The sequence below is a fragment of the Lissotriton helveticus genome, chromosome 6, assembly GCF_964261635.1.
Source record: "Lissotriton helveticus chromosome 6, aLisHel1.1, whole genome shotgun sequence".
NCBI lineage: Eukaryota > Metazoa > Chordata > Amphibia > Caudata > Salamandridae > Lissotriton > Lissotriton helveticus.
In genome coordinates, this window is record NC_136067.1 from 1,144,180,452 (window position 1) to 1,144,207,338 (window position 26,887).

Consider the following 26,887-nt stretch of genomic DNA (forward strand, 5'->3'; position numbering starts at 1 on the left):
AAATATCAAGAGTGACATATCCCTGTCTCCACTGTAAATAATCACCACTTAACTAAATAGACATATCAAACAGGCATTTAGATCAAAATGAGCAGATAAAAAAAACACAAACTAATGCATCAAACAATTGTAAATAATATACGTTTTAAACCAAAAGATCTCTTCAATTCTATATTAAGGTACTCTCCAAAATTCAAAATTAGGTTAAATTCAACAATCAGTAAAATATCAAGAGTGACACATCCCTGTCTTCGCTGAACTGAGTGGTGCAGCTAGGAGCGTAACGCAGCCCTCTACAGACCCTGTGGTGCTTGGGGGCCCCCAACCCTCCAGGGGGCCCTCTATTCAACCGAAGATCAATGAATATCTATAGGATAAAGGAAACAGAGGGGCTCCTTATCCCATTCTGCAGGGTGGCCCCATCATTATGTGTTACGCTACTGAACGCTTCATTAGCGTAACTTCACATACAGAGTCTGTGATTGATCCCATAGTACCGCGAGGGCAAGCAGCAGGACGAAGGAGCCACACATTGACCTCTGACTTCTACATGGTATCAACCATACGTGAACGGTGCTCTATGTAGCTTACATTGTAAAGCATAGGAGGAATTGAAGACTCACTAGTCTGCGGCTGAATGAGTATAGCAAGGCATAGAAAACTAGAGAACCTTCACACGCGGACAGTTTGCCATGTCACCATCTTCAAGCTTTTACCCCTTTTTTTAGTGTCGCCAGCAATTATGTAATTAATGATGTCATTTGTAATCAGAGATCTTGCAAGGTGGTCCTTGAAGCTCTTCCAAAACTGCGACAAGACAGTCGCAAAATAAAAATGTACCGATCTCACAGGTCTGTCAGGAGGTGGACCATAATTGGGTGTCTTAAATAGCCCATGATCATGAAAGAATACCCAACTTCAGGGCAGTGGCGGCCACCACCCACCTAAAGTGGTAGGGCGGGCGAGAGTGGAGAGGGCAGTAGGTTGGGGGGGGGAGAAATAAAATGTAAGAATAAAAAAATGTAAAAAGACTTACCTGCTGCCCTCTGATGCCTGCATTGCTGTTCCTCTCTGCAGCCGATGACCAGAGGAGGATGGGAACCCAGGGCACAGGCTCCGCACCCAATCCTGGCGCTGCTCTCATAAGAGAGCAGCGCCAGGATTGGTCTGAGTGGCCTTGTTTGCAGCTCAGATAGTGCATTGGAGTCTGTGCTGTTTCTCCAGCCCAGCTGGGTAACACAGCCAGGTTGGAGAAACGTAAGTGCACGTGTGTTTGGCTGACCTTGGACGGCCGGCCAACACACATGCGCACTTATGAGTGCACTTTACTCCTCCCCGACATGCCCAGCCCTGCCCCGCCCTATACTTTTTGTATTGGGGGGCTGAGACAGGGCTGGACTGGCCGTAGTGAGCACAGGGAGGAACCGAGAGGTGGGGTCCGGTGTTGTGCCCGTGGGGGGCGCTTTTCTTACTGGGGGCCAGTTTTGCAGCTGTGCTGCAATATCGGCCCCTGTAAACAAGCATTGGAAATGCAATAGGTCTCGCATCATTAGAGTTAGTGCTTTTAGAATTGTTTATGGGTTTTTTTTAAAAATCTTTAGCATTTTTGTTTCCTGCAGCCAATGCTAAAGAATTACAAATAAAAAAAGCCATAAACATTTCTAAAAGCTCTAACTCAAATGCTGCGAGACCTATTGCACTGTCGGCTGGGGTTTTTTGATGGTGCTGTGCTGGGAGAGAGAGTGGGGAGGGGTTGGAGAAGGGAGGGGGCGAGACCTAAAAAGGCTTTTATAACCAGAAACGTGGATATAGCAGCATGCGTCCTCACCCAGAGTGGTTGGGAAGGGAAGTGCGAGTCTTAGCTCCTGACATACCTTATATTGGAGTGCTGCACAGTTACCACGAGGTGGCACTGTTTGCAGTGTTTGGGGGTGGAAGCTTTAAAAACTCCCCACCTGAAATGTGTAGTCATTCGAATTCATCAGAAGTTATAATCGTTACTGTTTAAAAAGCCTAATGCACGTCTGCCTTGCATGACTGTGACTACCTTCGCAAATAAGAGACCCCAAGAGATGCGTATGGTGCCAGACAAGAATCTCCTGCATTTAAAGTCCGAGAGTAAAGCGAAAGGCAGAACAGCTGCGAGGGGGTGGGGGTGGTGGAGGAGACTCGGGCAGCGACTGGGTTTTAAATAAACTCCCCAGTAGCTAGTGGTAAACTCTTTACGAGGCTTTTAGTTGCATCTAGGGGAGTCTTGGACTTACTGTCTTTTATATTTGTTACCATTTTTATTTGCTAGAATTCGAAGCATCCTAATAGGGCTTAACCTAAGACCGGATGTTCCCTCACATGCATTAATTTAGGTTGCATAGAGCAGTGCGTGCACTTTGCTTGACCCATTGAAGTGCCTGGCTAAATGCTCACGGGAGCTGTGTGCTGATGCACGCGATGAAAAACCAAAGCATGCACTTGCTTGATCCAAAACGCTGATGATGTCCCTGTGACAGTGCCACTTTGGCTGAATGCACACGTACTAGAGTTTCTCCTTTACCTGATGGGTAGAGACTAGTTAGTAACGAGACGCACGGAAAACGCGGTGTTCAAGGTACAACATTCACTCATGATCTTCTCTGTCATAATAAACCAGTGACTGCGCGTAAAGCGTGTCCTTGTAGTTCTGATCCAGAGTGGAGCTTTCACACGGAGTAGTTCGTTGTCGGTACAGAGATCACACTGTGTTTTTTGTCTTGCACCCCTGTCTGCCTGTTGTTGGTTGGTTTGGTACTCATAAGGAAAAGCAAAAACCCGCAGATTGCGTACCGGCTTCTTAGTTTGTGGTTACTTTGTGTGTTCAGAGTCGCCTCGACAGATCTTTAAACAAATATCCGCTAATGAAAAGCAGAATCCACGCGCTGCAGCTCATGACAAGACCTCAAAATAAGCGCATTAATGCTGCTTTATTATTAGCCTTGTATAACACAATAGCCCGAGTCACGGCAAATATTGGCAGAGCAGTGCTTCAACCCCATAAATGTACAATGTAGAAGGCAGGGTAAATACATTAATTTCAGTTTGTAAACCCGTGTGGGTGTCTCGTAAAGAGCTCGTTTTTTTCTGCTTTTGTAAACGCTCCTATGCGAGTAGGAGGAGGAGGGGGGAGGAGAGTAGGAGGAGGGGGGAGGAGAGTAGGGGAGGCACGGCCTAGCGGCCGTGCAACCAAGAAGTGAGGGGGCGGAGCTGGGGGAGGCTGTGAGAGAGAGAGTGGGGAGGAGAGTAGGAGGAGGAGGGGGGGGGAGGAGAGAAGGAGGAGGAGGGGGGCCAAAAGAGACAAGACGGAGGGAAGGCAGAGAAGGGGAGGGGGGAGGAGACGCACGGAAAACGCGGTGTTCAAGGTACAACATTCACTCATGATCTTCTCTGTCATAATAAACCAGTGACTGCGCGTAAACCGTGTCCTTGTAGTTGTGATCCAGAGTAGAGCTTTCACACAGAGTAGTTCGTTGTCGGTACAGAGATCACACTGTGTTTGTTGTCTTGCACCCCTGTCTGCGTATCCTCGCTGGCATGAACTAGCAAAGCGATAAATTGTTTTACCTGCAGGTGCGTATTGAACAGCTGTTTCTATTTAGCGGAGCAGAAATGGGTTGGAAGTTCAAAGCTCTCCGTACTGGATAGAGAAGAGTTAAATTGCCTGTAATCTAGGAACTAGGAAAAATGTGAGAGGTAGTGTTGGGCAGTGTTACAGGCTTCACTTTCATAGGCGTACAAAAGATGAAACCTCGTTTACCTTAAAGCGCACGTGAAACAGACTTCTACTTTTCACGGAGCAGGGAATGATTAATCAAGGTAAAAACTGTGACTCTCCGGGTCGCAATAAAAAGGAGTCAGATTACCGGATGTCTAAAAAATAAAGACAAGAAATGATGTTGAGCAGTGCTACAAGCTCATACATCAAAATGTTACAGGTTAGTGTAGAAAGGAAAGTGAACAATGAAGGAGACACGGCCGGCCGGCCGTGAATAATTAGGGAATGAGCACGCTGAAAAGCTTGTGGGAGGGGGGCTGGGCTACCTTTGATGTGGCAGGCGGCTGGGGGCATGTCACGGCCGGCCGGCCGTGAATAATTAGGGAATGAGCACGCTGATAAGCTTGTGGGAGGGGGGCTGGGCTACCTTTGATGTGGCAGGCGGCTGGGGGCATGTGCACGCGCTTTTAAGCTCAATGCGCATGCGCATTGAGCTTGAATTTCACGGGCACTGCAAGGAATCGCCACGATTCCTTGCAAGTTAGTTAAAGACTGTTTAAGCCCCAATAGTCTCGCAAGCTCGATGCGCATGCGCATCGACAGGCGAGACCTAAAAAGGCAGGAGCAGTGATGTTTGCTAGTACCCCCTACGCCCCGCTTCCAGGGCCGGTGGAGCAGCAATCTGCCAGGGCTGGTTGCTGTTCCCAGCCCGTCCCTGGGCTTAAACAGCATAAATAGAATTATAATAACATTGCATTATTATCATTTTATTTATTGTCTGCTGGCACGGGCTGTGGGGCAACACTCCTCCGCCATTACGGGGGAGCAGCCCCTGCCTCAGGGATAAAAGGAGGGCGGCAAGGACTCACTCACAGTTTAAGATCCGATATTGGATGTAAAATGTAATGCAGCTATGCAATAGAAATGCTAGGGTTTCATTTTTTCGATAAAGACATCGGGGCAGATTTATGAGTTCTGGCGCATCTCTGCAAATCAGCAGGGATGCGCCAGAACTGATGCGTCACGCAATTCCCTCCTGCGGCACCACAGATGCGCCGCATTTAGAAATGCGGCGCACCATGGTGCAAGGAAGGGCAGATGCGTGACGTATCTTGTGGTGTACGGGCGGCGCATTGCTGGAGTAGCGTTGCAAGTGCAACGCAACTCCTGCAATGTACAGAGGCCACCCATACATAACGTGGTGCGTCACTCCTTACGCCTGCTTCAAGCAGGCGTAAGGATTTGACCCAGCAGCGTCGTAAAACTGACTGCGTCAGTTTTACGGGGCTTTCCTACAAGGGAACGCCCATCCTGCGACAGAACGCCCACATGAAACCTGACGCAGGTTTCATGTGGCGCAGGGCTTTACAACGTGACGCATCTGCCTAGATGCGTCACGTTGTAAATAGGTCGCAGGGATGCGCCACGTTTCCGCGCCGTTGCGCGACGCAACGGCGGCGTAAACGTGGCGCAAGTCCGACATAAATCTGCCCCATGATCTCCGAGCGTGTATATAAGCAGGTAGAGTTTACATCAAAGAAGTAAAGTCACGTGGCATTTCGATTCCCATGCTTCACAAGTTTAATAGGGGACACCACAGCCTCGACAAGGTGGTAAACAGATGACCAGGAAGAAGATGCTGCTTGGTGCCTTGCCGCTTTGCAGCCGAGAATAGAGAGAGGTGGAAAATGTTCACATGGCTGTCTTGACTCTCAGCTAGGCCCAGATTAAATGTTCATTATGCTGGCATAGACTTTCATGATTTCTGCCATTTCACCTTACACGGTTTGTGTGAATTGCCCTAAATTTACACCATTATGTCATGTCACAATATTTCCTGTCTGTTCGGGGGGATATCCTATCAAGCAGGAACACGGGATCAAGGAGAAGGGACATGCGAGCGATGGCTTTCTGCGTGATTTAGTGCTATTTTTTAGAGCAAAATGCTTCCTTGCATGAACGCATTTCGTGCTAAAAATAGTGCAATAAAAAGGGCTAAATACTGGTTTTGCTATTCACGTAATTTTGCATAATTTTCTATAAATGTTGCGTTTTTAAGCTGGGAAATTAAGCAAATTTCACACACTCCTTCTCACAGCCAGCAAGCAACACATGGCTTGGGAAACAATTACACAACAAGCATTGGAAATGCAATAGGTCTCGCAGTAGTAAAGTTTGAGCTATAGGTGTTATTTTTTTATTTCTTTTTTATTTATGTGTTGTTTTTTCTAAATAGCTAAATTAATAGCTTTCTTCTTTACAAAGCCAATAGTTATAATTTTTGTAAATGTGACACCTCTAGCATTTGTAAAGCAACATGTTTTGTATTAACGGGACTTATATGTGACTTATATGTATTGATATAAAAAAAATCAATGGCTTAAAAAAAACAATTAATAATTAATACGTAAATAAAATGGATTTTATTTTATATTGCCAATAGCTTAAAGTTTATTAAATATATTTAGTGAAGATGCTGTGGTTGCGCTGAGTGAGGGTGAGTGAGGGTGAGGGTGAGTGAGGGTGAGGGTGAGGGAGGGGTTGAGGGTGAGTGAGGGTGAGGGGTTGAGGGTGAGTGAGGGTGGGTGAGGGGTTGAGGGTGAGTGAGGGTGAGTGAGGGTGAGTGAGGGTGAGTGAGGGTGAGTGAGGGTGAGTGAGGGTGAGGGTGAGTGAGGGTGAGGGGTTGAGGGTGAGTGAGGGTGAGGGTTGGTGAGGGTGAGGCTTTAATTGATGGAGCCCTTTGAAACCTTGTGATGACATAGATCTATGCTACTTGAGAGGCACTGTAAGGGTGTCAGCTGCTGAGCTGTGGAGTGCGTGATTGTAATGGACACGTATAAAAATGTTTGCACGAGTTACAGTCTGATGGTGTATTACAAAAAATCTATAATTTGAAAGCGCTTTTTTCTTAAACCTATTTTTTTTTTACACATTTTGTGACAGCCTACCGTATTCTGGTATAATGTGAGTTTAAAACAACTTCATTTTCACAATGCTTTCTGTCACATTCTGGGCCCTCAAAACACTAAAAATACACAAGTCATTCTTCCCCACAATTGCCTAAGAGGTACGTCCAAAGGAATGAGTGGTGTCAACAGAGATGCATTTATTTGTAACGAGCTGTAGTGTAAGTTCACATGCAGCTTGCAAAATGCATTATTTTTAAGGCATGGCGATCAGACTTTGAAAACCAAACACCGAGACATTGCTGAAACACAGAAGCAAGACCACAAGTTTGCATCAATTGAGGGCCACAGAACACCAATGTAGAAAACAAACATAAGGAGTAAATAAATGCAAACTTTTACACATCAGATCTTCTCAGTTAATTATTTTCCGTAGAGGGCTTCTAACTCATTCTGCACTGGAGCGCATGACAAATCACCTTTGTTCACTCGTTTGTCTACTTGCTAAATGTACTGGCTAGAATGATGTTGAAACCCGGGACAGTCCCTACACATTCGGGTCACCCGGATACCCTGTGGTGTGGATCCTAATTAAGGAAATGCACTGCAGTACATGCTAAACAGGTAGATTTCTGTATTATTTGCGCTTGCTTGCCAAGAAATAAAGTTGGGACGGTGTCATGATGTGTGTACATTCTGTCAAGAGGTGGGGCTGATAGAAGTATATCTCATTTCAACAGCGCAACTACCATAAATTAAAGATAAGAGCTTTATTTCACGATTTTTGCCGTGGGAAATTGTTTATTCAACTCGTCGGTGACACACCACAGCGCCCACTCGTTTGTTTACTTCTTTGCAGCCCTCGCACGCATCTGCGCTCTAGAACCACATGACCGGGCTTGGTAAGAGGCCAGAAAGGCAGACAAAATACACAATTCGCTCACTGATCCAGCGGCCACGTTAAAGTCAGGCAGGAAATTACATGTCCCATCCTTCAACAAAGGAAACAAGCATTTGCACCGGAGGCCAGTACTTACCAGCATAGTCCTAGGTCTGTACCGCATTGATGCTGGCTGCGGGTCGGCGGCTCTTTTGCCGAGGATGATCTTCAGAGCTGGGAAGAGAGCAGTGGGCTAACTCGGGAGGGGGCGGAGCGGGTAAAATAAACAAACGAGACGGAGGGAAGAGAGGGGAGGGGGGAGGAGAAATGCGACACGGCGGGAAGGGGAGGGGGCGGAGCGGGTTAAATTAAACAAACGAGACTGAGGGAAGAGAGGGGAGGGGGGAGGAGAAATGCGACACGGCGGGAAGGGGAGGGGGCGGAGCGGGTTAAATTAAACAAACAAGACGGACGGAGGAGAGGGGAGGGGGGAGGAGAAATGGTACACAGCGGGAAGGGGAGGGGGCGGAGCGGGTAAAACAAGACGGACGTGCACGCGCTTTTAAGCTCAATGCGCATGCGCATTGAGCTTAAAAGTCACGGGCACTGCAAGGAATCGCCACGATTCCTTGCAGTGGATCAAGAGTGGATAAGCCCCCATAGTCTCGCTTGCTCGATGCGCATGCGCATCGACAGGCGAGACCTAAAAACTCCTGGGGCTGGATAAGATAAGTTTTTGCAACCAATTGAACGCTCTAGGGGCATTGGGTATTACAAAATGAGTCACAGATGTTTGTCTGGGCCCCTTCGGTACTACTGATTGCCAGGGTATGTAATTTGTAGCCGCAGGCTATTGAAAGGTTGTCCTCACGCCTTCATCAGGTGCCAATAATCGTGCAACAGGTCCCAAAAATGAAACAACAAACATTTGCGATTTCAGCCTGCAGTTTTCGAATACTACCATATTGGAAATATTTCTTCTGAGTGGATGCAACACTCCAATAAAGATACCCTTGCAATCTCTGCCTGGTTAAAGCAGACTTGTACTGCCAGGCATGATGAGAATTGAAAGTGTAAGTTTTCTTTATCTTGTACTGACGGGCTACCATATAACGCAACATAACATAAGCGAACATAAAATATAACAAAACATAGCATAATATGTATTTGAAAGCACATTCACCCAGAAGGGTAGCTTGGCGCTGAATAACAGATGTTTTATTGTTACCCAACTCAATGGTACTCATTTTATCGACCTCATAAGGATGAAAGGCTGAGCAGATCAGTGGCATTTGAAACTGTGACCATGATGTCAAACACAAGCCACCAGACCCGGCTATCATATATGCCTTTGTATCAATAGGCAACCCTCTAGTTACACCTTTATGATTTCCTATTGGCTGAGAGGGTCAAATAGAGGGAATCTGGAATACCAAGAGCTAATAAAAACATTGGGGCAGATTTACAATAAATGGCGCATCCCTGCATATCAGCAGGGATGCGTCACTTATTGTGCGCCATGCCTCTGCCACCATTGATGCGCCGCATTTACAATTGCGGCGCACCAATGGGCAGAAACGGCACAGATGCGTGACGCATCTGTGCCGAAAAAGCAGCGCATTACTGGAGTTGCATCTGAAGCGCGACGCAGCTCCAGCAAGGCTCTGGGGGGCCCTATCTTGTTAACGCTGCGTCAATGCTTACGCCTGCTTGAAGCAGGCACAGGGTTTTAACGCAGCATTGGGCCCCAAAGTGACTTAGTGAAATCTTGTAGATTTCACTCAGCCACTTTTAGGAGGCGTTCCTGCACCGGAACGCCCATCCCTGCGCAGGAACGCCTCCTTCTGGCGCAGGGCTTTACAACGTGACGCATCTCCCAGATGCGTCACGTTGTAAGTACCCCACACCATGGCGCTTCTTTTGCGCCGCCGCTGTGTCACAAAAGTGACGCAACAGAGGCATAAAAGGGGCTTGTAAATCTGCCCCATAGTGACCACAAAACTTTACCTTTCGTTATTGGAATAGAACTGCGTTGCCCACCAGCTGGGCAGAGGGAGGAACAGGTGATTTTCTAGGTTTTCGCTCTTTTCAAATCTGAAAGATCTTATCCCACTTATGAAGTAAGCACTTTTAAATCTTACACACTTCATACAAATACTGATCATACATTTTGTTAACTATTTCTTGTACGTACCAAAATATCTTCAAAAGACCCCTCGCTCTCTGCGATCCCACTGTCTACACTCTTCAGTGCCCTGTCCTACCTTTGTTTTCTTTTTCTTCATCCTCAGGACCCTGGACGCAATCTGGATGGTGGACAGCGTCTCCGCGTAGCTGCCCGCGGCTGCCGAGATGTGTGCGATCATGGTGGTGCGGCAATTCATATTCCCCAGGGACTCCCGGAGCAACATGGTGAGCTTGCTGTCCCTGCAAAACAAAATGAATTAGCGCTGCATTAGGGAGCCATGTTTCACTCGGCCTGTCATGACGTGACTCCAGGTCTCGCGGGGCCTGCGTTCTTTAATGGAATACTAATGGCGGCCAGGCTGTAGGTCCGCGTTGTGTTGTGTCTGTAGATAAGCGGGCTGAAAGATGGGGCAGCTGCAGAAAAAACTTATTTCCAATTCACCACCACTGCTGCTCCTTTTAGAAAATTATCTTCCGGCTGAAAAGGCCAGACTGAGCGCAGCATCTGAAGAGTGCTGGCTCTGGCGTGCGTAATGCTAACCACCTATGACAAGTAACATGGAGCAAGATGCATTTTAGGCGCTGTGCATTGGCTTAATAGCACCTAATATGACACTCTTGGCCACCAGTCTATCTAATGGACTCGTAATGCACTTTTAGATCTAATTGCGCGTGCCATGTTTGCTCATTTGTGATCGGCCTCGTGATAGGCATCTCATAACAATAGTAGTCAGAGTCAACCATACTAGAGTTAGAACCTCAGCCCTGTGTCTGTACAGACGCTACAACAGTGGGTCTCCAACCTTTTGGTTAAGAGGAGCTACTTATGTTCAACAAAACTCATCATGAGCTACTAATATTATTAGTGTTGTCATTTATTTACAAAGTTTTATATAGCGCTAGCTAGACCTGGGGGTATCAGAGCGCTTTACATACACAAAGGAAAAGAAGAAGTTGCACTACATCGTAGGACATGAGGAAGCATAAAATATATAAGCAAAGACATCACACTTAAATATACATTGAAGGAGAGAAAAACGCAGGTGGTTGAAACAGTCAGATGACCCCCATCCTGGAAAAGTCAGAGTGAGAGGGGAGGCCATTAGTTTATTGATGCCTAGGTTGGTTGACTAGGTCAGAGAAGTACTGGTTGAGGAGCAGGAGTTTCAGGTCCTTTTTGAAGCAAGGGAAGGAGGGGTTGCATCTGAGGTCAGTAACCACATAAGACAAGATTACATTAAAGGACAACTTACGCAAGACTACCAGCCGCCATCACCTCGGTTCAATGGGAAGGGTTGCCAGAAGAAATGTATAAAAGGCTGTCAATTTGTAATGCTTCTACGTCAGTAATACATGCCAGTAACATCTGCAGTTCCCCCGGCACAAAAGTATGAATCTTAGTAATAATTTTCCCCACATGACTTATCACTCAAAAATCTGCTTTGAGTATATTTTCGAAATTCAGCAATTTTTCTCCTAACATCACCTAATGGGTTAGTTCCAAAAAGACACACATTTTCGTCTTGGAATGCAGAGTTTTGTCATAAATATATTAATTCAACCACACAAAAGATTCCAGTTTAATAGGTTTGGATGCACACAGGAGAGCTACTTACAGGAAGCTGGAGATCTATCAGCAGCACACAAGCTATTCGTTGGAGGAGCCTATACTACAGCCTCGAAGAGATTTCACGTAAGCATGGGACTCCGTAGCATAAGAGATGGGAAAGGTCAGTGAAGAGGCACTTACGACAATGGCTCACTCCAGTAGTTGTAGCTACTGGCCGAGGCAGCATGCTGACAACATTCCAGACAATGTAGATTATTCTAAACTGGAGATATTTTATATATATATATTATATATATATATATATATATATATAAAATATACATTTTGCCGCTGTTCAGATAAAGCGGGTCAAAGCATTGCTTATGGGAAGAGACCAGTACCAGGTAACCTCAAAACAAACAAAACACCTTTCAGATGATCCTCATACAGTTATCTGGGAGTTGGTGCTAACTACTCGGCTCCCAACGGGCTGAGTACTGTGGCCTGCCAGATGTAGGCATCAGATAGGAGTAGACAATGGTAGCATTTGAACCCCCTGGCAGTGCCCTAAAGGGAATTTATTACATTGGAATTTTGGAAGCTCCATTGAAGACAATTGAGTTGTGGTGGGCAATGTGGCTGATGGAGAACTTAACTAGCATTCCAATATTTGCCTTATTGTTTCATTATGTTTTATTGAGACAATCTCGCTCAGGGCCGGCTTTAGGGCAGTGCGACCGGTGCTGCTGCACTGGACACTGATTTGTGGAGGGGCGCTAAACCCAGGGGGAGGGCTGTGTTTAGCAATAACTTATGTTTGGAGAGATGAAGAGCATTTTAGCCCATGGTAGTGAGAGAATCTGAGGAGGCAGTCATGGGGTGTGAGGGGGCGCCAAAAATGATTGTCGCACCGGGCGCCACCAGCGCTACAGCCGTCCCTGATTCCGCGGGTCAGTGGGTGGCATGTTCTAATGGCTTTATAGTCCCCTGCCTTGCTTTAGCCAGGTCATTAAGGGCTCTCTCCTCGCTATTATTGGCCCTCACCTCAGGCGCGGTTCGTCCATTGGGGCGTGGGGGCGTAGCCCCCCTGCCCGACGCCGCCCGCAGCTCCCTCATGACAATCATGTCAATGAATCAACATGACGTCAGACCGCCGGGCGGGCGTCATGTTGATTCATTGACATGTTTTTACGGACGACAACTCAAGTACGCATGCGTGGGGACGGAGGGTGAATTTTTACCCGTGCCCACGCATGCGCAATTGTGTTTTGGCGGCGTTGCGCATGCCCATCAGGAGCCGTAATGGGCGTGCTGCGGGCGAGAGGGTACCTGTGCCCCTGGCGCCAGGATTGGCCAGGGGCGCTGTGAGCCTGTGACGTGTGCGGGACCGGCAGCAAGGTAAGAGTGTGTGTTTTTCGGTGTTCCAGTAAACTAGCTTGCACAAATGACTTGAGATAGTTCAGTGTGTTAATGATGTATGGATGCAGGATGGGTGGGTGGATGCATGAATGAATGATGTATGGATGCAGGGTGGGTGGATGGATGGGTGGATGCATGAATGATGTATGGATGTATGCATGGATGCATGCATGATGGGTGGATGCATGATGGATGGATGGGTGGATGGATGGATGGGTGGGTGCATGAATGAATGACGTATGGATGCAGGATGGGTGGGTGGATGTATGGGTGGATGTATGAATGATGTATGGATGCATGCATGATGGGTGGATGCATGATGGATGGATGGGTGGATCGATGGATGGGTGGGTGCATGAATGAATGATGTATGGATGCAGGATGGGTGGGTGGATGTATGGGTGGATGTATGAATGATGTATGGATGCATGCATGCATGATGGGTGGATGCATGATGGATGGGTGGATGCATGAATGAATGAAGTATGGATGCAGGGTGGGTGGGTGGAAGAATGGGTGGATGCATGAATGATGTATGGATGGATGCATGGATGGATGCATGAATGATGGATGCATGATGGATGGGTGGATGGATGGATTGGTGGGTGCATGAATGAATGATGTATGGATGCAGGATGGGTGGATGGATGGATGCATGCATGAATGATGTATGGATGGATGCAAGGTGGTTCGGGCTGCGCTCGATCGCTGCGGTGCAATATGCAAATTAGTTTACGCCCCTCCACTTTCAAATGTCACCAGCCGCCCCTGCCTCACCTGCTCCTTGGATCTACAGGTAGGGTAGAGAGCCTTTGATGACAAGGCAGCAGACGATAATGCTATATACAAGCATTTACATCACTTTTTACGCTTCCTCCTGCAGAGTACAACTGGCACGTCATATAAAGCTCCCTTCTGGTGTAAGGGATGCAACAGTATCCTTTACGCAGCTGTTTAGCGGTTTCAAAATCAAATTTGACATCCAGTGTGCATACATCCCCAGAAGCCCTTTGTGAGTTTATGGGCGCAGAGTAATTACATATGGCAACGAAGTCAAACAATCATATCAGAGAGCCTTACGCTGCAATTACTAGCTCTTGAAATATATTAACTGGATAATGTTGATCTGCCATGGATATACATCGGCCATTAAAGTCATTTGGGGGCTCTATATCAGGCTTTCATTAATTATGTTTATCAACATCTTTCCAGCAATTTGGAGTCTTAAGGCTACACTTAAAGTTGTTGTGCGTTATCTGAAATGCTGTCCCATTTATCAGGGCACCTCTGATGCATTTATTTGCCTGGCACCATTAATTAGTCACAGCGAGTAACGGGCACCGCTCTTATCTCTATCACCGCGGCATGAATAGTCCGTGACAGATTAATGGCGGCCGAGGAGGAGACGGGCATGTGGGAGCGTTTGCAGAGAGACTGCGGCGCTGGAGGGTTGCACAGGGCTGAGGAATGAATGAGCACGGACTTTATCGCCGGTGCTGCGCGTGCCAATCGAAACTGTGCAACGCTCTGTGGGGCATATTACCAAGCAATAGCGATAATTATCGCTATGCATGGTTAGCGGCTATAATTATATTGCCGCGCTCCGACTATTTTTACCGCTGAAATACCTTCATATTATCAAGGTTTATCTCAAAAGCGGTAAAAATCGGCCGAAATGCATGAATATCGCTGAAAAATCAGCGATATTCATGCATTACTGAGCAAATGCTCTTAGCCATGTTATCAACCTACCATTGGATAACATGGCTAAAAACTGCTCTGGGCAGGCGTTAGCTTTTGGAGATAATCGCGCTTAGCGCGATTATTTCCAAAAGTAGGTAATAGGTGATAGCGATGTTAGCGACTGTTTCCAGTCGCTAACATCTTGGCACGCCCACTTTGCATGTCATTAGCGATAAATATCGCTGACATGCAAAGTGGGCCCCAATATGATCGCTATCTCCTACTAGCTGTCGCTAACTGGTGTTAGCGACAGCTAGGAAATAGGGCGATAGGCGATAAAATTATCGCCGCTTTAGCGGGAAAAATTCCCGCTAAAGCGGCGATAAGGCCCTTGGTAATATGCCCCAGTGATGCCAGCCAGCTGAGCAGCTCCTGGGACGAACTTCACACCAAAAACACACTGGCACGCACTAAATGTGCACTGGCTTGTGCACATACAAGTACGTACAAATATGCCTTCCTCGTGAAAGTAAATGTGGTCCAATAGCGCACGTTTAAAGCAATTGTACTAATAAAAGCAGTCACACATGTATTACTACTGTGCAAAGGTAACATTCCATATTGTTACCACAGTACAGCGAACTGACATAAGAAAAACAATGTCTCCTGCCTCGCAGATTGAGTGCTACATTGACAATACAGAGAGAACAATTCTGTTAACTGTCACAAGGAAGTCCTGTGTATGTATGCATGTATATATATATATATAATTATTATGTTTTTACGGAGTTTTATATAGCGCAAACTTGACCCGTATCGGGTATCAGAGCGCCTTACATTGCACCAGTTGCGTTACATGAGGACACATTCATTTTTTGTTAAGCACGGGGAGATTAAGTGATTTGCCCAGAATCACAGGATGTTTAGCGTCATTGCCAAGACTCGAACCTGGTTCATTTCTACAGCCGCATACTGCCTAATCCTTGTCGGCTGCCACTCACACGAAATAATATTAAATAAAAGAAAACGTGTACATTTGCATAGCTGGGATAGCATTACAACGCATGCGATGTAACAACTTGCGTAGTAAAGGCTACGCGTTGTTACATCGCATGCATTGTAACGCTTGCGAAGTAATGGTATGCGGTGTAATTGCCGCGTACTAATGGCTGTTCATCGGTAGGGCCAACACTTCTCAGTAGGGCTAATATAATTTTCAAGGACACTGTCTCCACCGAATCACACACTATCCATGTACAGTACCAATACCTTGCATTGGAGTGGCCATTCTTTTTTTGGGCAATTCCAACACTTTCCATCAGGCCTGTTATATATTTATAAGTCTGTACCAGCACTTATCAGCAGGGATGCCGTAATGTTATTGGACAAAACCAATAGCCAAGTCTAGTAGCACAGTAGACTATTTTATCTGGTGCAGGCATCTGTGTTTGGCCGCATGATGACAGCTTTGAATTCAGACATTCAGCATTACTTCCTCCAAGTCTAGGAAACAGTTTCACTGTGCAAACTGAACTTGAGAATGAGGCATTTGCATAGCTTTAGCGCTTTGCAATTAAATCCAGTTTTTAGTTCAAGTAAAACGTGCAGTGTTTGTTAGATGAAACAGTTGACATTGATGTTGGTGAGGATGGCTGTTAAAGGACTGTGCTGTTATGCTGGGACCCTAGTTCTGTTTGGACTGAAGTCCATATCCACTTGCCCATGATGTTCCAATGTCAATGTGCACGTGCCCCTTTACTCAAATTCCTTCTTGTGCCAGTGTCTGAATGGCAGTGTCCCAATGCCACTGTCTCAGTCACAGTGTCCGCAAATGTTGCTGCGTCTATTTCCCCATGTCTTTGTGATTGTGCCAGAATTTACATATCAGTGTAAAATTTGCAGGGTCACTGTGCTGTGCCATAAGTTCATGTCGCTGTCCACAGTCTCAGAGCCCCGTTATAAAATCGGCGACTCCATGTAAATGTCAATGTTTCCATATCAGTACCTTTTCACTTTAGGTGTTATAGATCAAAGAACCAAGAATTTTTTAACACCATCTCATCCTAAAAGTCCATCTATTTACGCAATGCCAAAGATTCACAAAGACCTCATGAATCCGCCAATCCGCCCCATAGTGTCTACACGTGGAAGTTTTCATGAATCTGTGGGCCAGTACCTGGATCGCAAGTTACAACCTACTGTTCAATCTTTGACAAGCCACATTAAGGATACCACCGACTTTTTAGGCAAATTACAAGCTTTGGAAATACACCCTGATGAAAAGTTATGGTTGTGCACAGCGGACGTTAGTGCACTTTACACTTCTATCCCACACTCAGGAGGCATAGAGGCCATAGAACAAGCAATTTTGAATTTGGATTTAGATGAAAACGAAAAAATCTTTTTGATGGAATTAATGACTTTCACCCTTTATCACAGTTATTTTAAACATCAAAATGACTGGTATTTGCAACTCGTGGGCACCAGCATGGGCAATTGCGCAGCTCCAGTCTACGCCAACATTTACATGGGAGATTTCGAGCAAGCAAACATCTGGTCCAAGCCAGAATGGACTGACAATCTAATAATGTACGTACGATACATTGATGATCTGTTTATCCTTTGGAAAAACACCAGAGAAAATTTAGAAACAGCTCTCCAAACCTTAAATCACGTCAACGACAGAATCAAATTCACATGGAACATTCAAGCTCAGACTATCACGCTCTTGGATGTCCAAATAACACTCAAAGACAACCAGTTAACTACAGATATCTTCAGGAAACCCACAGACCGCAATAATACTCTCCACTACACCAGTTTTCATCCTCCATCCTTGAAAAACCACTTACCTAGGTCTCAATTACTTAGAGTCAAACGTATCACCTCAGACCCCAACATTACTGAAACTCGCATCAATGAAATGACCGAAAGATTCCTTACGAGAGGATATCCTAACAAAATTTTGGAATCCGCCAAAGAATATGTACAACCGATGAATCGTCAAGAGATTCTCACCAAATCTAGACAAAAACCCAAGATGGACCGTATGGTCGTATTTGCGAAATTCTCTAATGTCAGTACTATTTACAAGAACATTGTACTCAAACATTGGCCACTTTTACAACTAGAGCCTGACTTTAATGACATCTTCAAATCTCCACCATTGTTTGCTTACACCAGGGGGAGGAATTTAGGAGAAATTCTCAAACAATCCAAAAAACCGGTACATCAATACCGCGGCACGAGACCATGCAACAATTGCAATAATTGCAACAATGTTATATCAGTCACTGATATAACACATCCCATGAAAGGACACAAAATCCATCTACAAGTAACGGCTACATGTGACACCAGTAATTGTATTTACCTCTTAAAATGCCCGTGTGGAAAAACTTATGTAGGTAAAACCGAGAGAAAAATGAAAATTCGCCTAAATGAACATAAGTCTAACATCCGCACTGCCAATGAGAAGTCTACAGTAGCCACCCATTTCAATGAAATGAAACATACCATTTCTCAGCTGAAATATACCATTTTGGAAACTGTCGACAGAATTGAGGGAAGAGACAATAACAAACATCTACTTCAAAGGGAAAACTATTGGCTTTACAGATTACAGTCCATGAAACCTTTTGGTCTCAATGAACGAATTGAATTTTCGTGCTATCTTTAAAGATGATTTACTGACACACCCCCCGTGGGTTGACTAGTTCTGCACATTCTCCTTGTTGTCTTTTTTCAACTGCCTGTATACTTGTATATATATTTGTATATTTACTTTTATGTTTATTTAGGACCTACACTGTTTTGGCACTGTTTACATTTCACATTTCACAATTTCATTTTTACCCGTTTTTTTCTAATTCACCTCACCCATCCGTCCGCTTTCATTTAATTCATTTTATTTTATTTGATTCTTATTTTTTCCACCCAATTCACATCGTCATGCCCTCACGAGTCTTTTGTCTAACTCTATGTTCATCACGTGACCGCCCGAACAGTGTTTTTTAAACACTTCCGCGTTTACCGCGGTAACACACTACGGAGTATCTTAACCGTCGTGTATTCAACCCACCGCCACCGGTAAGCTCAACGAGCATTTTCTGCACAATTTTAATCGGGCGCTTTGAATGGGACAACACGAACGTTTTATTATTCGTCTTCTCACGCTTGTTTGTTATCCTTGGGACATGACTATTTATCCACAAAACTCACTCGGTCTTTCCGTTTTCTGATTAGCGCTCACCCTTAGCTTCTTTAGTTTCAAGAAATGGCACGTTTCGTTTTTCGTTTTATTTCATTTTCAAACTCCACTAATCACAACTTCAGCACCTTCCTACTGCATCACTTACCCATCTGAATTTTTATAGCTGGTTTATTACTTAGCATTAGCGTTTTTTCAGATATTTTATCTATTCACTATGCACATTAGCTTATACAGGCTTTGTATGTCGTTCTTTTTTAGGCGCTCCCCGATGAAGGACTATTGTCCGAAATGCATTGGAGCAATATGTGGGATAATATGTAAAAACAAGAATGGAATATATTTTCATTACGATCATGTGAATTAACATTATCGAAATTGAACACCTTGGAATAAAATAAGCTGTTTCAACCACGAACACCATGATGTTTCTTTGAAAGGTGAAGGCAAGAATCGCCCCATAGTGTGCCCTAAGGGATGCCATCAGTTTTCTGATCGCACTTCATTTCTTCATTAATTTAATCGTTCACAGGGCAGAGGACGACACCTGGGAGCACCTACCTGAATAGATGAACTTTTCAGACATTGTTTACCTTGATCTGTGCACGGGTCAAAAAAACATTACAAAAAAAAACATTACAATCCATATCAGTACCGCCATATCAGTGCCTTCATGTCCATGTCCATTTGTGGAGAAGCGTGGCTCAATGGTTAGAGCGGCAGACCCTGATGCAGAGGTCTGGCCCAGGACCAGGGTTCAATTCCCGCCTCGGCGGCTCTTGGACTCAATCTCCCCGGACCTGATAATTCTCGCCTCGGTGCCTGGTCTAATCATGGGTCCCACTCTGTGAATCTGGGCAATAGCTTGCTTAATCTCCACAATGGCCCCAGCAGCGCTTGGATGCATGGCTTCACCTTGGGGGTGCCAAGGAGTGGACATTTCACAGGGAAAAGCCAGGAAGGGTTCCACAGCAGTATGAGTGCAGCGCTGAGACGCCCCATCGCGTGGGCAGCCGTGCACTTTACAAATACAACACATTTACATTTTACATGTCACCCATCAGAACCTTAGTGTCTATATCCCACTCTCAAAGTCAGTATCCCAATGTCATGTCCCAGCGCGTTATGCCCTTGTCACTCTTTCTTTGTCAGTGTAGCATTCTCAAAGTCCCATTGTCAAGATCCCCTTGTCAGTCTTCCTACATCAGCATTCCTGTATAGCTTTCCCCAGGTTAGTGTTACCTTGTTAGTAGTGTTCCCATGTCGGTGTCTCAAGGTCATTACATCACTGTTACAAGTATCAGTGTTAGAGTCTCTAAGTCAGTATTGCTGTGTCAGTACAGTAATGTATTTGCCTGTTCTTCCTTGCCCCTCTCATGCATGAGAGCAGCTTCAGGATTGGCTTCAGCGCCCTCGTTTGAACTCCCAGGGAGACTGGTAGCCTGCGCTTGCTGTCTCCAACCCTGCAAAGCAGCTCAGGTTGCATACCGCTTCAGTGCGCATGTTGATTTGGCCAGCCTGGGCCGGCCAGCCAAACTGGCACGGGCCGTCCTAGCAGTGCATACCACTCCCCGTCCGTGCCTGTCACCCCTGACCACGCCCCCAAGACTCATCCGGGAAACAGAATAAAACGATAATAAACCCGGGTTTATTACTGTTTTATTCAGGTTGCATACCGCTTCAGTGCGCATGTTGATTTGGCCAGCCTGGGCCAGCCGGCCAAACTGGCACGGGCCGTCCTAGCAGTGCATACCACTCCCCGTACGTGCCTGTCACCCCTGACCACGCCCCCAAGACTCATCCGGGAAACAGAATAAAACAATAATAAACCCGGGTTTATTATCGTTTTAATTTTAGATATTTTTTACGCTGCTGGCGGGGGGGGGGGTGATGCTCCTCCGCCATAGCAGAAGAGCCGCCCTGCCTTTGTAATCGTTCCATGTTGTGTCCTTGGATGACGTGAACACCTGTCAGTGTCCCTGTGTGAGTGGATGCGAATTCATATGTGTAATCCAGGCTCTCCATGTCAGTGTCCATGTGTCAGTGTCATTGCTTCCGTATCCCGTTACAGTGAAAGTGTTGAATCGTCATTTGTTGATGCCTGTGTTTCAGTGTCCCTTTCTGAGTGTCACAGTCAATGCCCAAGGCCAGAGTCCAGACCCCAGTGTCCTTGCCTTCCTGTCAAAATATCAATATGCCATTGTCAGTGACCCTTGTCAGCGGTCCACAGAGATTCAGATACTCAGAGCTGACATGCTGTTTGCTTATATAGAGCCCGTATAAACCGAATGCCACTTCTGATGTATTGAAGGGGAGGTGGGAGGCATGCCCTGGTGGGAACTTGGAAGGGCCCTTAAGTGTTTGAAAGGAAGGGAAAGCACGTGGTGCCACAAATGGCAGATTAGGAATGAGGGATTTGTTAGAAAGCAAAAAATATGGGAAATGTTTCATCTTTGTTTAAAGAAGGGATAGATTCACTTGGAAAAACTAATGGTTGGACAAGTATGCTCATACATTTAACTGATGGCCTAAACCCTGGAACTCGTTCCCTCTGGAAATCCGGTCCTGTACCGACACTATGCAGTTCAGGAGACTCCTTAAGACATGGTTGTTTCGGCTAGCTTATAACCTTGGATGATCATCAGTCGCAGTCTGCTTGGTCCGCTCTCAGTGTTTATCTGTTTTCTGGTCAGCGCCATGAAGCCACCCGGTGTAAGTGCGCTTAACAAATAACCATTAACATTAACATTAACATATGGATACATCACTCTTTACAGCCTTTCTTTTCTTTACCTTGTTCAGTCTCATTTTTGTTCAGTAGAAACAACAGGTTTTCTGCTTTGGAAAGGACCTTTAGTACAGTTCAGGACCTGGGCTTTAACTTAAATGTTTTAATTAAAAATATTTTTTAACGAGATTACATTTTCATTTAATATCAGGGTCATGCATCCTATCTGCTGTGCCTGTTGCCAAGACAGTTTAGCGTGGGCAAAAAAGCAACAGCCCCTTGTGGCTACATTCTGCTTCAATAGCAAGTCCAGCAGCAATCAAAACATGCACAGGCAAAGCCAACAGGTTGCACCTTTGGGACGTATAGGTTTTGCCAGTAGTTCTAGCCATGTTACACAGCATCACACGCCAACAAAATGGCGCAACCACTTTGTTTTAAACTTTGTTTGCCTATACGAGTTGAATCGATTAAAACAAAGTAAACCAGCTGGCGAAGGGAAGCAACACAAACGGCCAGGAAAGCAAAACAGAGGTGCAGGCAAGCAGCACGTAAGGGCGGGGAAGCAACATAGTGGGCCTGGGAAGCAATACAGAGGGCATAGTCGGGGGCATCAACATGGAGGTTGTGGGGGGGCTAGAAAAACAGAGGGCGCAAGTGGGCCGGTAGAGCAAATGGAGGAGAGGGTGCAAAGTGGAACTGGGGGAGAGCACCACATGAGCGAATAAGCATCAAGGGGGTCGGCGGATACACACACAAGGGCAGGGAGAAGCACATGGCCAGGGCAACAGCAACATGAGTGCAGCAGAAGGGAAAGTGCACACGAGAGAGACTGCTGGAAAAGACAGGCGCTTTATTCAAGTGCTTAAACAAAAATGCAGAAGTGTAGCCTGCATGCGCTAATATATGTGAAGCTTTCTAATGACAGTGACACCAACAATTGTAAACAGTGGCTGGGCTCTAAGCCAGTGACGACCACTACTTAATGGGGGTTGTGGGGAGGGTAAATGAAAACGGAGGGCCCGATTCACAGAACTAACTTAAGACAAAATCCTAAACTTACTACCATTTTGGTATTCACAGAAGGCACTTACTCATTTCGGTATTCACAGAAGTTAGGAGTCCAAACTTTAGGACTCCTAAATGCCTTCTGTGAATACCTAAAGTCTTAAAGTTAGGATTTTTCTCAGTTTAGGAGTAGTAAAGTTAGGACTCCTAACTTTAGGACTCCTAAACTGAGAAAAATCCTAACTTTAAGACTTTCGGTATTCACAGAAGGCATTTAGGAGTTCTAAAGTTAGGAGTACTAACTTTACTACTTCTAAACTGAGAAAAATCGTAACTTTAAGACTTTCGGTATTCACAGAAAGCATTTAGGAGTCCTAAAGTTAGGACTCCTAACTTCTGTGAATACCGAAATGAGTAAGTGCCTTCTGTGAATACCAAAATAGTTGTAAGTTTAGGATTTTGCCTTAAGTTAGTTTTGTGAATCGGGCCCATATTTAAAAAAAAAAAAAACACTTTCCTGCTGGCCGGCCGCTGCCTCTCGGTCCTCTTAGGCTCCTCGGTTGACAGCAAGAACCAGGAAGCACACAGGCTCCCACACTCCCAAAGCCAATCACAACGCTGCTTTACAGCAGTGTTGTGATTGGTCTGAGCACGGTGGTTTGGCGCTCAGAGAGGGACTGGGGGGCTGTGCATGTTCTCCACCCAGCCTGTTCAATACAGCAGGTGGAGAATATGCAAAGTGCGCATGGCGGTTTGGCTATCCCAAGACAGCCGGCCAAACGTCATGCGCACTTACAGTGTGCTCAACAATCCTCTCCATGGCCCCTGCTCTGGCCAGTCCAGCCCTGCCAGCACCTAAGTAGGAACGGAAAACTAAAATGATAATAACACTGGTTATTATCATTTTAGACTTTCTTTTTAAACTGCTCGCAGATCAGTGGGGCGACGCTCCTCTGCTTTTAGGGAGGAGCCGCCGCTGCTCTAAACCCACTGTAAGTTAACAAAGTGTCTTGCAAGTGACAGCGTTTGTGCTGTCTCAGGCGAGATCTAAAAAGGCATTCTTCCTCCTACCTTACATCATCATTATGTGCTGATGTTCTTTTTTTTGTTGTTATAAAGGGTATGGTTCATGAAACATGTTTAGACATTAATAGTTGAAGGCATGGATTTATTAACATTTAACAGGGCAAAAAGCAGCCATCCAGAATCTATGTTTAGTTGTCAAGTGTGTCTATTCGAAAATGGCACACTGTATAATCTTTTCCATCATACATGCCTTTAGGACACCTTCATTTAGGGATTTTTGCTGTCTTAACAACCTTTTTTGAGGCCATGTGCTGTAACATGGTGCCTGCCCTCTTGAGGGCACTCATGGTGGAACGACTTGTCCGTTAAGGCAGAGGAGTGTCCCCCACTGCTCTCTGAGCAGTGCAAAAAGGAAAAATAAAATGTTATTAACATAATGTTATTATCATTTTATTTTGCAGTGCTGACGGACAGCAGCATTCATCAGCAGGGAGGACGTGTAGTGAGCACCATAAGTGTGCATGACACTTTGGAATGCAGTCTAAGGATGGGCAAACTGTCATGCACACTTAGCATTTCTCCAACCAGCTGTGCTGCACAGCAGGGTGGAGAACAGTCCAAGGCTCCCAGGCACAGTCTGAGCGACAAACCAGGCCGCTCAGACCAATCACGACACTGCTGTCATGGTAATACCAGCATGACAGCAGCGTCATGTTTGGCTTAGGGGAGTTTGGGAGCCTGTGTGCTGTTGGGAGTCAGGAACAGGAGAGGACAGAGGAGAAGCGGCGTCCGTACACAGGTAGGTGATCTTTTATTTTTAGTTTTCAACCCTGCCCGCACACCTGCAGCTTCACCACTGCCGGTTGCCAGCAGCCACCACTCGTGGAACCATGAGACATCTGCCAATAAATAATAATGCCTTACTCAGGGCACAAGTCCTAAAAAAAGAAGTGGGGGGACACTGTCACCGGAAGGGACGTCACGACAGGAAGTGACATCAAGAAAGGTGGCTTGCACCATCAGGCTCATTGCCTCCCCTCGCTCACCCCTTAGATGCGATTGCATCTGAGAAGCCAGCGCGTGAGCAGTGTGTTGTCAGCTCCGATCTCGTCCCAGAGAGGCCAAAGAGTGAAGTACAGCTGTTTGGCAGGGGGGACCCGGTAAAATAAGTGGGGGGACGCCGTCCACCCGCGTGGTACACCGACCCGAGCCCTGGCCTTACTGTTGTCTGGCTTTCACTGCCCTGACCTGGATATAGCATTGGTAGGACAGCCAGGGTTAGACACACTGGGTGTTTTTTTTCTTGATGATCCCATTTTTGGCACACGTGCACTGCCGAGTGAAAGCACGCCAAGTATTGATTGGCTCTCCCTTCATGAACTCGACAGACAAGATGTCCGTCGCCCAATTGTCTTTGCTGGATAGGTGGTGTCAGTCTTGCAGAGGACTGTGAAAAAGGGGCCACAGGGGTTAACGAGGCTAAAGGAGGCAAGAGAAAGGAAAAAGTCATCACGGAAAGGCGCGAGGTCAAAGGTCCAGCAATAAACAAGCATGAGTGATTTCAAGGGCTCCTTTAAAAGGCAAGGCTTGGAGATAAAACACACGCAAGTGACCAGATGACTAATTAACATTATCTGGAAGAAAACACATTAGTAAACCTGATGAAGGTGTGCAAGCATTTGTTGCATGGTAACACGCGTTGAGATTAAAGGCTTTTTTATTATTTATCTTTTTACTGTTGACAACAACTTAATCACCCAGCTTAGTGTTTTCGATTGGAAGAAAGGTTTGATTCGTATTGACCGCTCAGTTTTATTTTTTCTGTTCTATATAATGCAAGGACGTCGCCTTGAGGCCACTTCTCAGCACACAAGAACATTTACCTGCCAATACATTTCAAACGGTTGACAAGGTGATTACAGGAGGAAAAATAACACACCACAGCAAGACTAGGAATGCTATTAAAATCTTATAGGTTCATTATAATTTATAACTCGGCTCTCGTGGCAGGTGCAATGAGGATTCTGCTGCACTTTGTCAAATGTTCTGCAGTTATTACGGAAAGTAAATCACTGGTGAGTCCACCACTTCACTTTTTCTGGGATTAGCACCACTAGGCGTTTCTCTCATTATGTTATATAAACATTTGCCTGGGTATTGACCAAGATGAAATATTACGCACAGGGTCAAGTGCATGCCATCTGTGGTTCCAGGCTGAAGCTAAAGAAAACAAGCACATGAAATCCATCCGGCAGTACCCCGTCCGGACCTGGACATATTGTTTATTAGAACACTGGAATGTTGAGCGCTCCATTGCAGACAATGGAGAGCTCAGGGCTTCTAAAGGCTGGTAGAAGCCTGGAGCTCCAACATTCCAATGTTTGTTCACAGCTGTTGATGTGAACAAAAGGCCTCACGGAGCCCGGAGCCCGAGGGAATTTCAGTCCCCTCGGGCTCTGTTAGGCCTTTTGTTTACAAATTAGAACATTCTGCACACTAGGGGCGGAATATTCTCATAGCCTTAGAGCCCTCTGTAGCAGGCTCAACAGGCCTTTGAAGGTCCGCTCCCTTGTTAAAGGTCCTCGCCTTCGGTTTGGGCCTTTAAGGGCCGGTAGAGCCAACTATGGCTGGCGCTAAGCCCAGAACTAAAAACTGCAAGCTACACCTTTTCTTGCTTGGCATAAAAACAATGGCGCAGTCTACCAAATAAATCTGAAACACATCTGTTCTTCCAGTTCAATGTAAAAAAAAAAAACACAAGTGCAGCGTTTAGTGCCACTCTGGTGATGACTGCAGGGGAGGGTCCTTTCACTAACTGTGAACTGCTGAGTTGCAAGAATGCCAAAGAGTGGCAATTGGTCAGCCATGTAAACAAGCACTGGTAAAGGCATTAAGTCTTGCCTTTACAACTTTTGGCTTTGCCAATGCATTTCAAGTGTGTTTTTTGCTGATGCTGTGTAGCATCGGCATAAATATTTTTGGGGAATAAAGCGTGATGACTTGTACGCACATATGAATCATCATTCATGTGCGCATGGCATCCTGGCGCTATGGTGGTGCAGCCTGATGACAGGTGCACCTTCGTTATAATGCAGCCATCAGCTTTATTTAATTTACTGTTCCAAGATGTCAGACATTATTCGTGCAATGGTAAATAAAAAAAGTAATTTAAATATGCACAAAGGTACATTTTAAACAAGCACTGGGAAAAGCAATGGGGTTCTCCTTTATAGTGCAAGCACCAAGCTGTTGCTTTCGTCAATGTTGGTAAAGTATTGCTTTAAAAAAGAAAAAGTAAAAAATAAAAATACTGAGGGAAAATCAAACCCATCTAACAGTATCTCAAAACTGTACAATGAATTTAATAGTTTCAGTCTTTATAAATGTGTGGTTTATTTTTCAAATACTTTTCACTTAGGGAACTGAGCAGAATTTTAAAAGAATTAGTAGGTGTCAGAATTTAAGGAAAATGCTAGTCTGCAAAGGCCTATGTATGGGTCTCCTGGAAAAGTGTCATTGTAAATACACATTCTGCCTCAAACACTA

The 26,887-nt window shown here is 45.5% G+C and overlaps 1 protein-coding gene across 2 annotated transcripts in view; it reads right to left on the reverse strand.

Moving 5' to 3' along the window:
* The window catches only part of KIF26B (kinesin family member 26B), a 791,950-nt gene that overhangs the window by 57,323 nt on the left and 707,740 nt on the right, over positions 1-26,887 (reverse strand). For both annotated transcript variants that reach the window (XM_078648800.1, XM_078648801.1), the window contains one exon: positions 9,796-9,958. In XM_078648800.1, the coding sequence (XP_078504926.1) occupies positions 9,796-9,958 (163 nt within the window). The remainder of the gene's footprint in view (positions 1-9,795; positions 9,959-26,887) is intronic.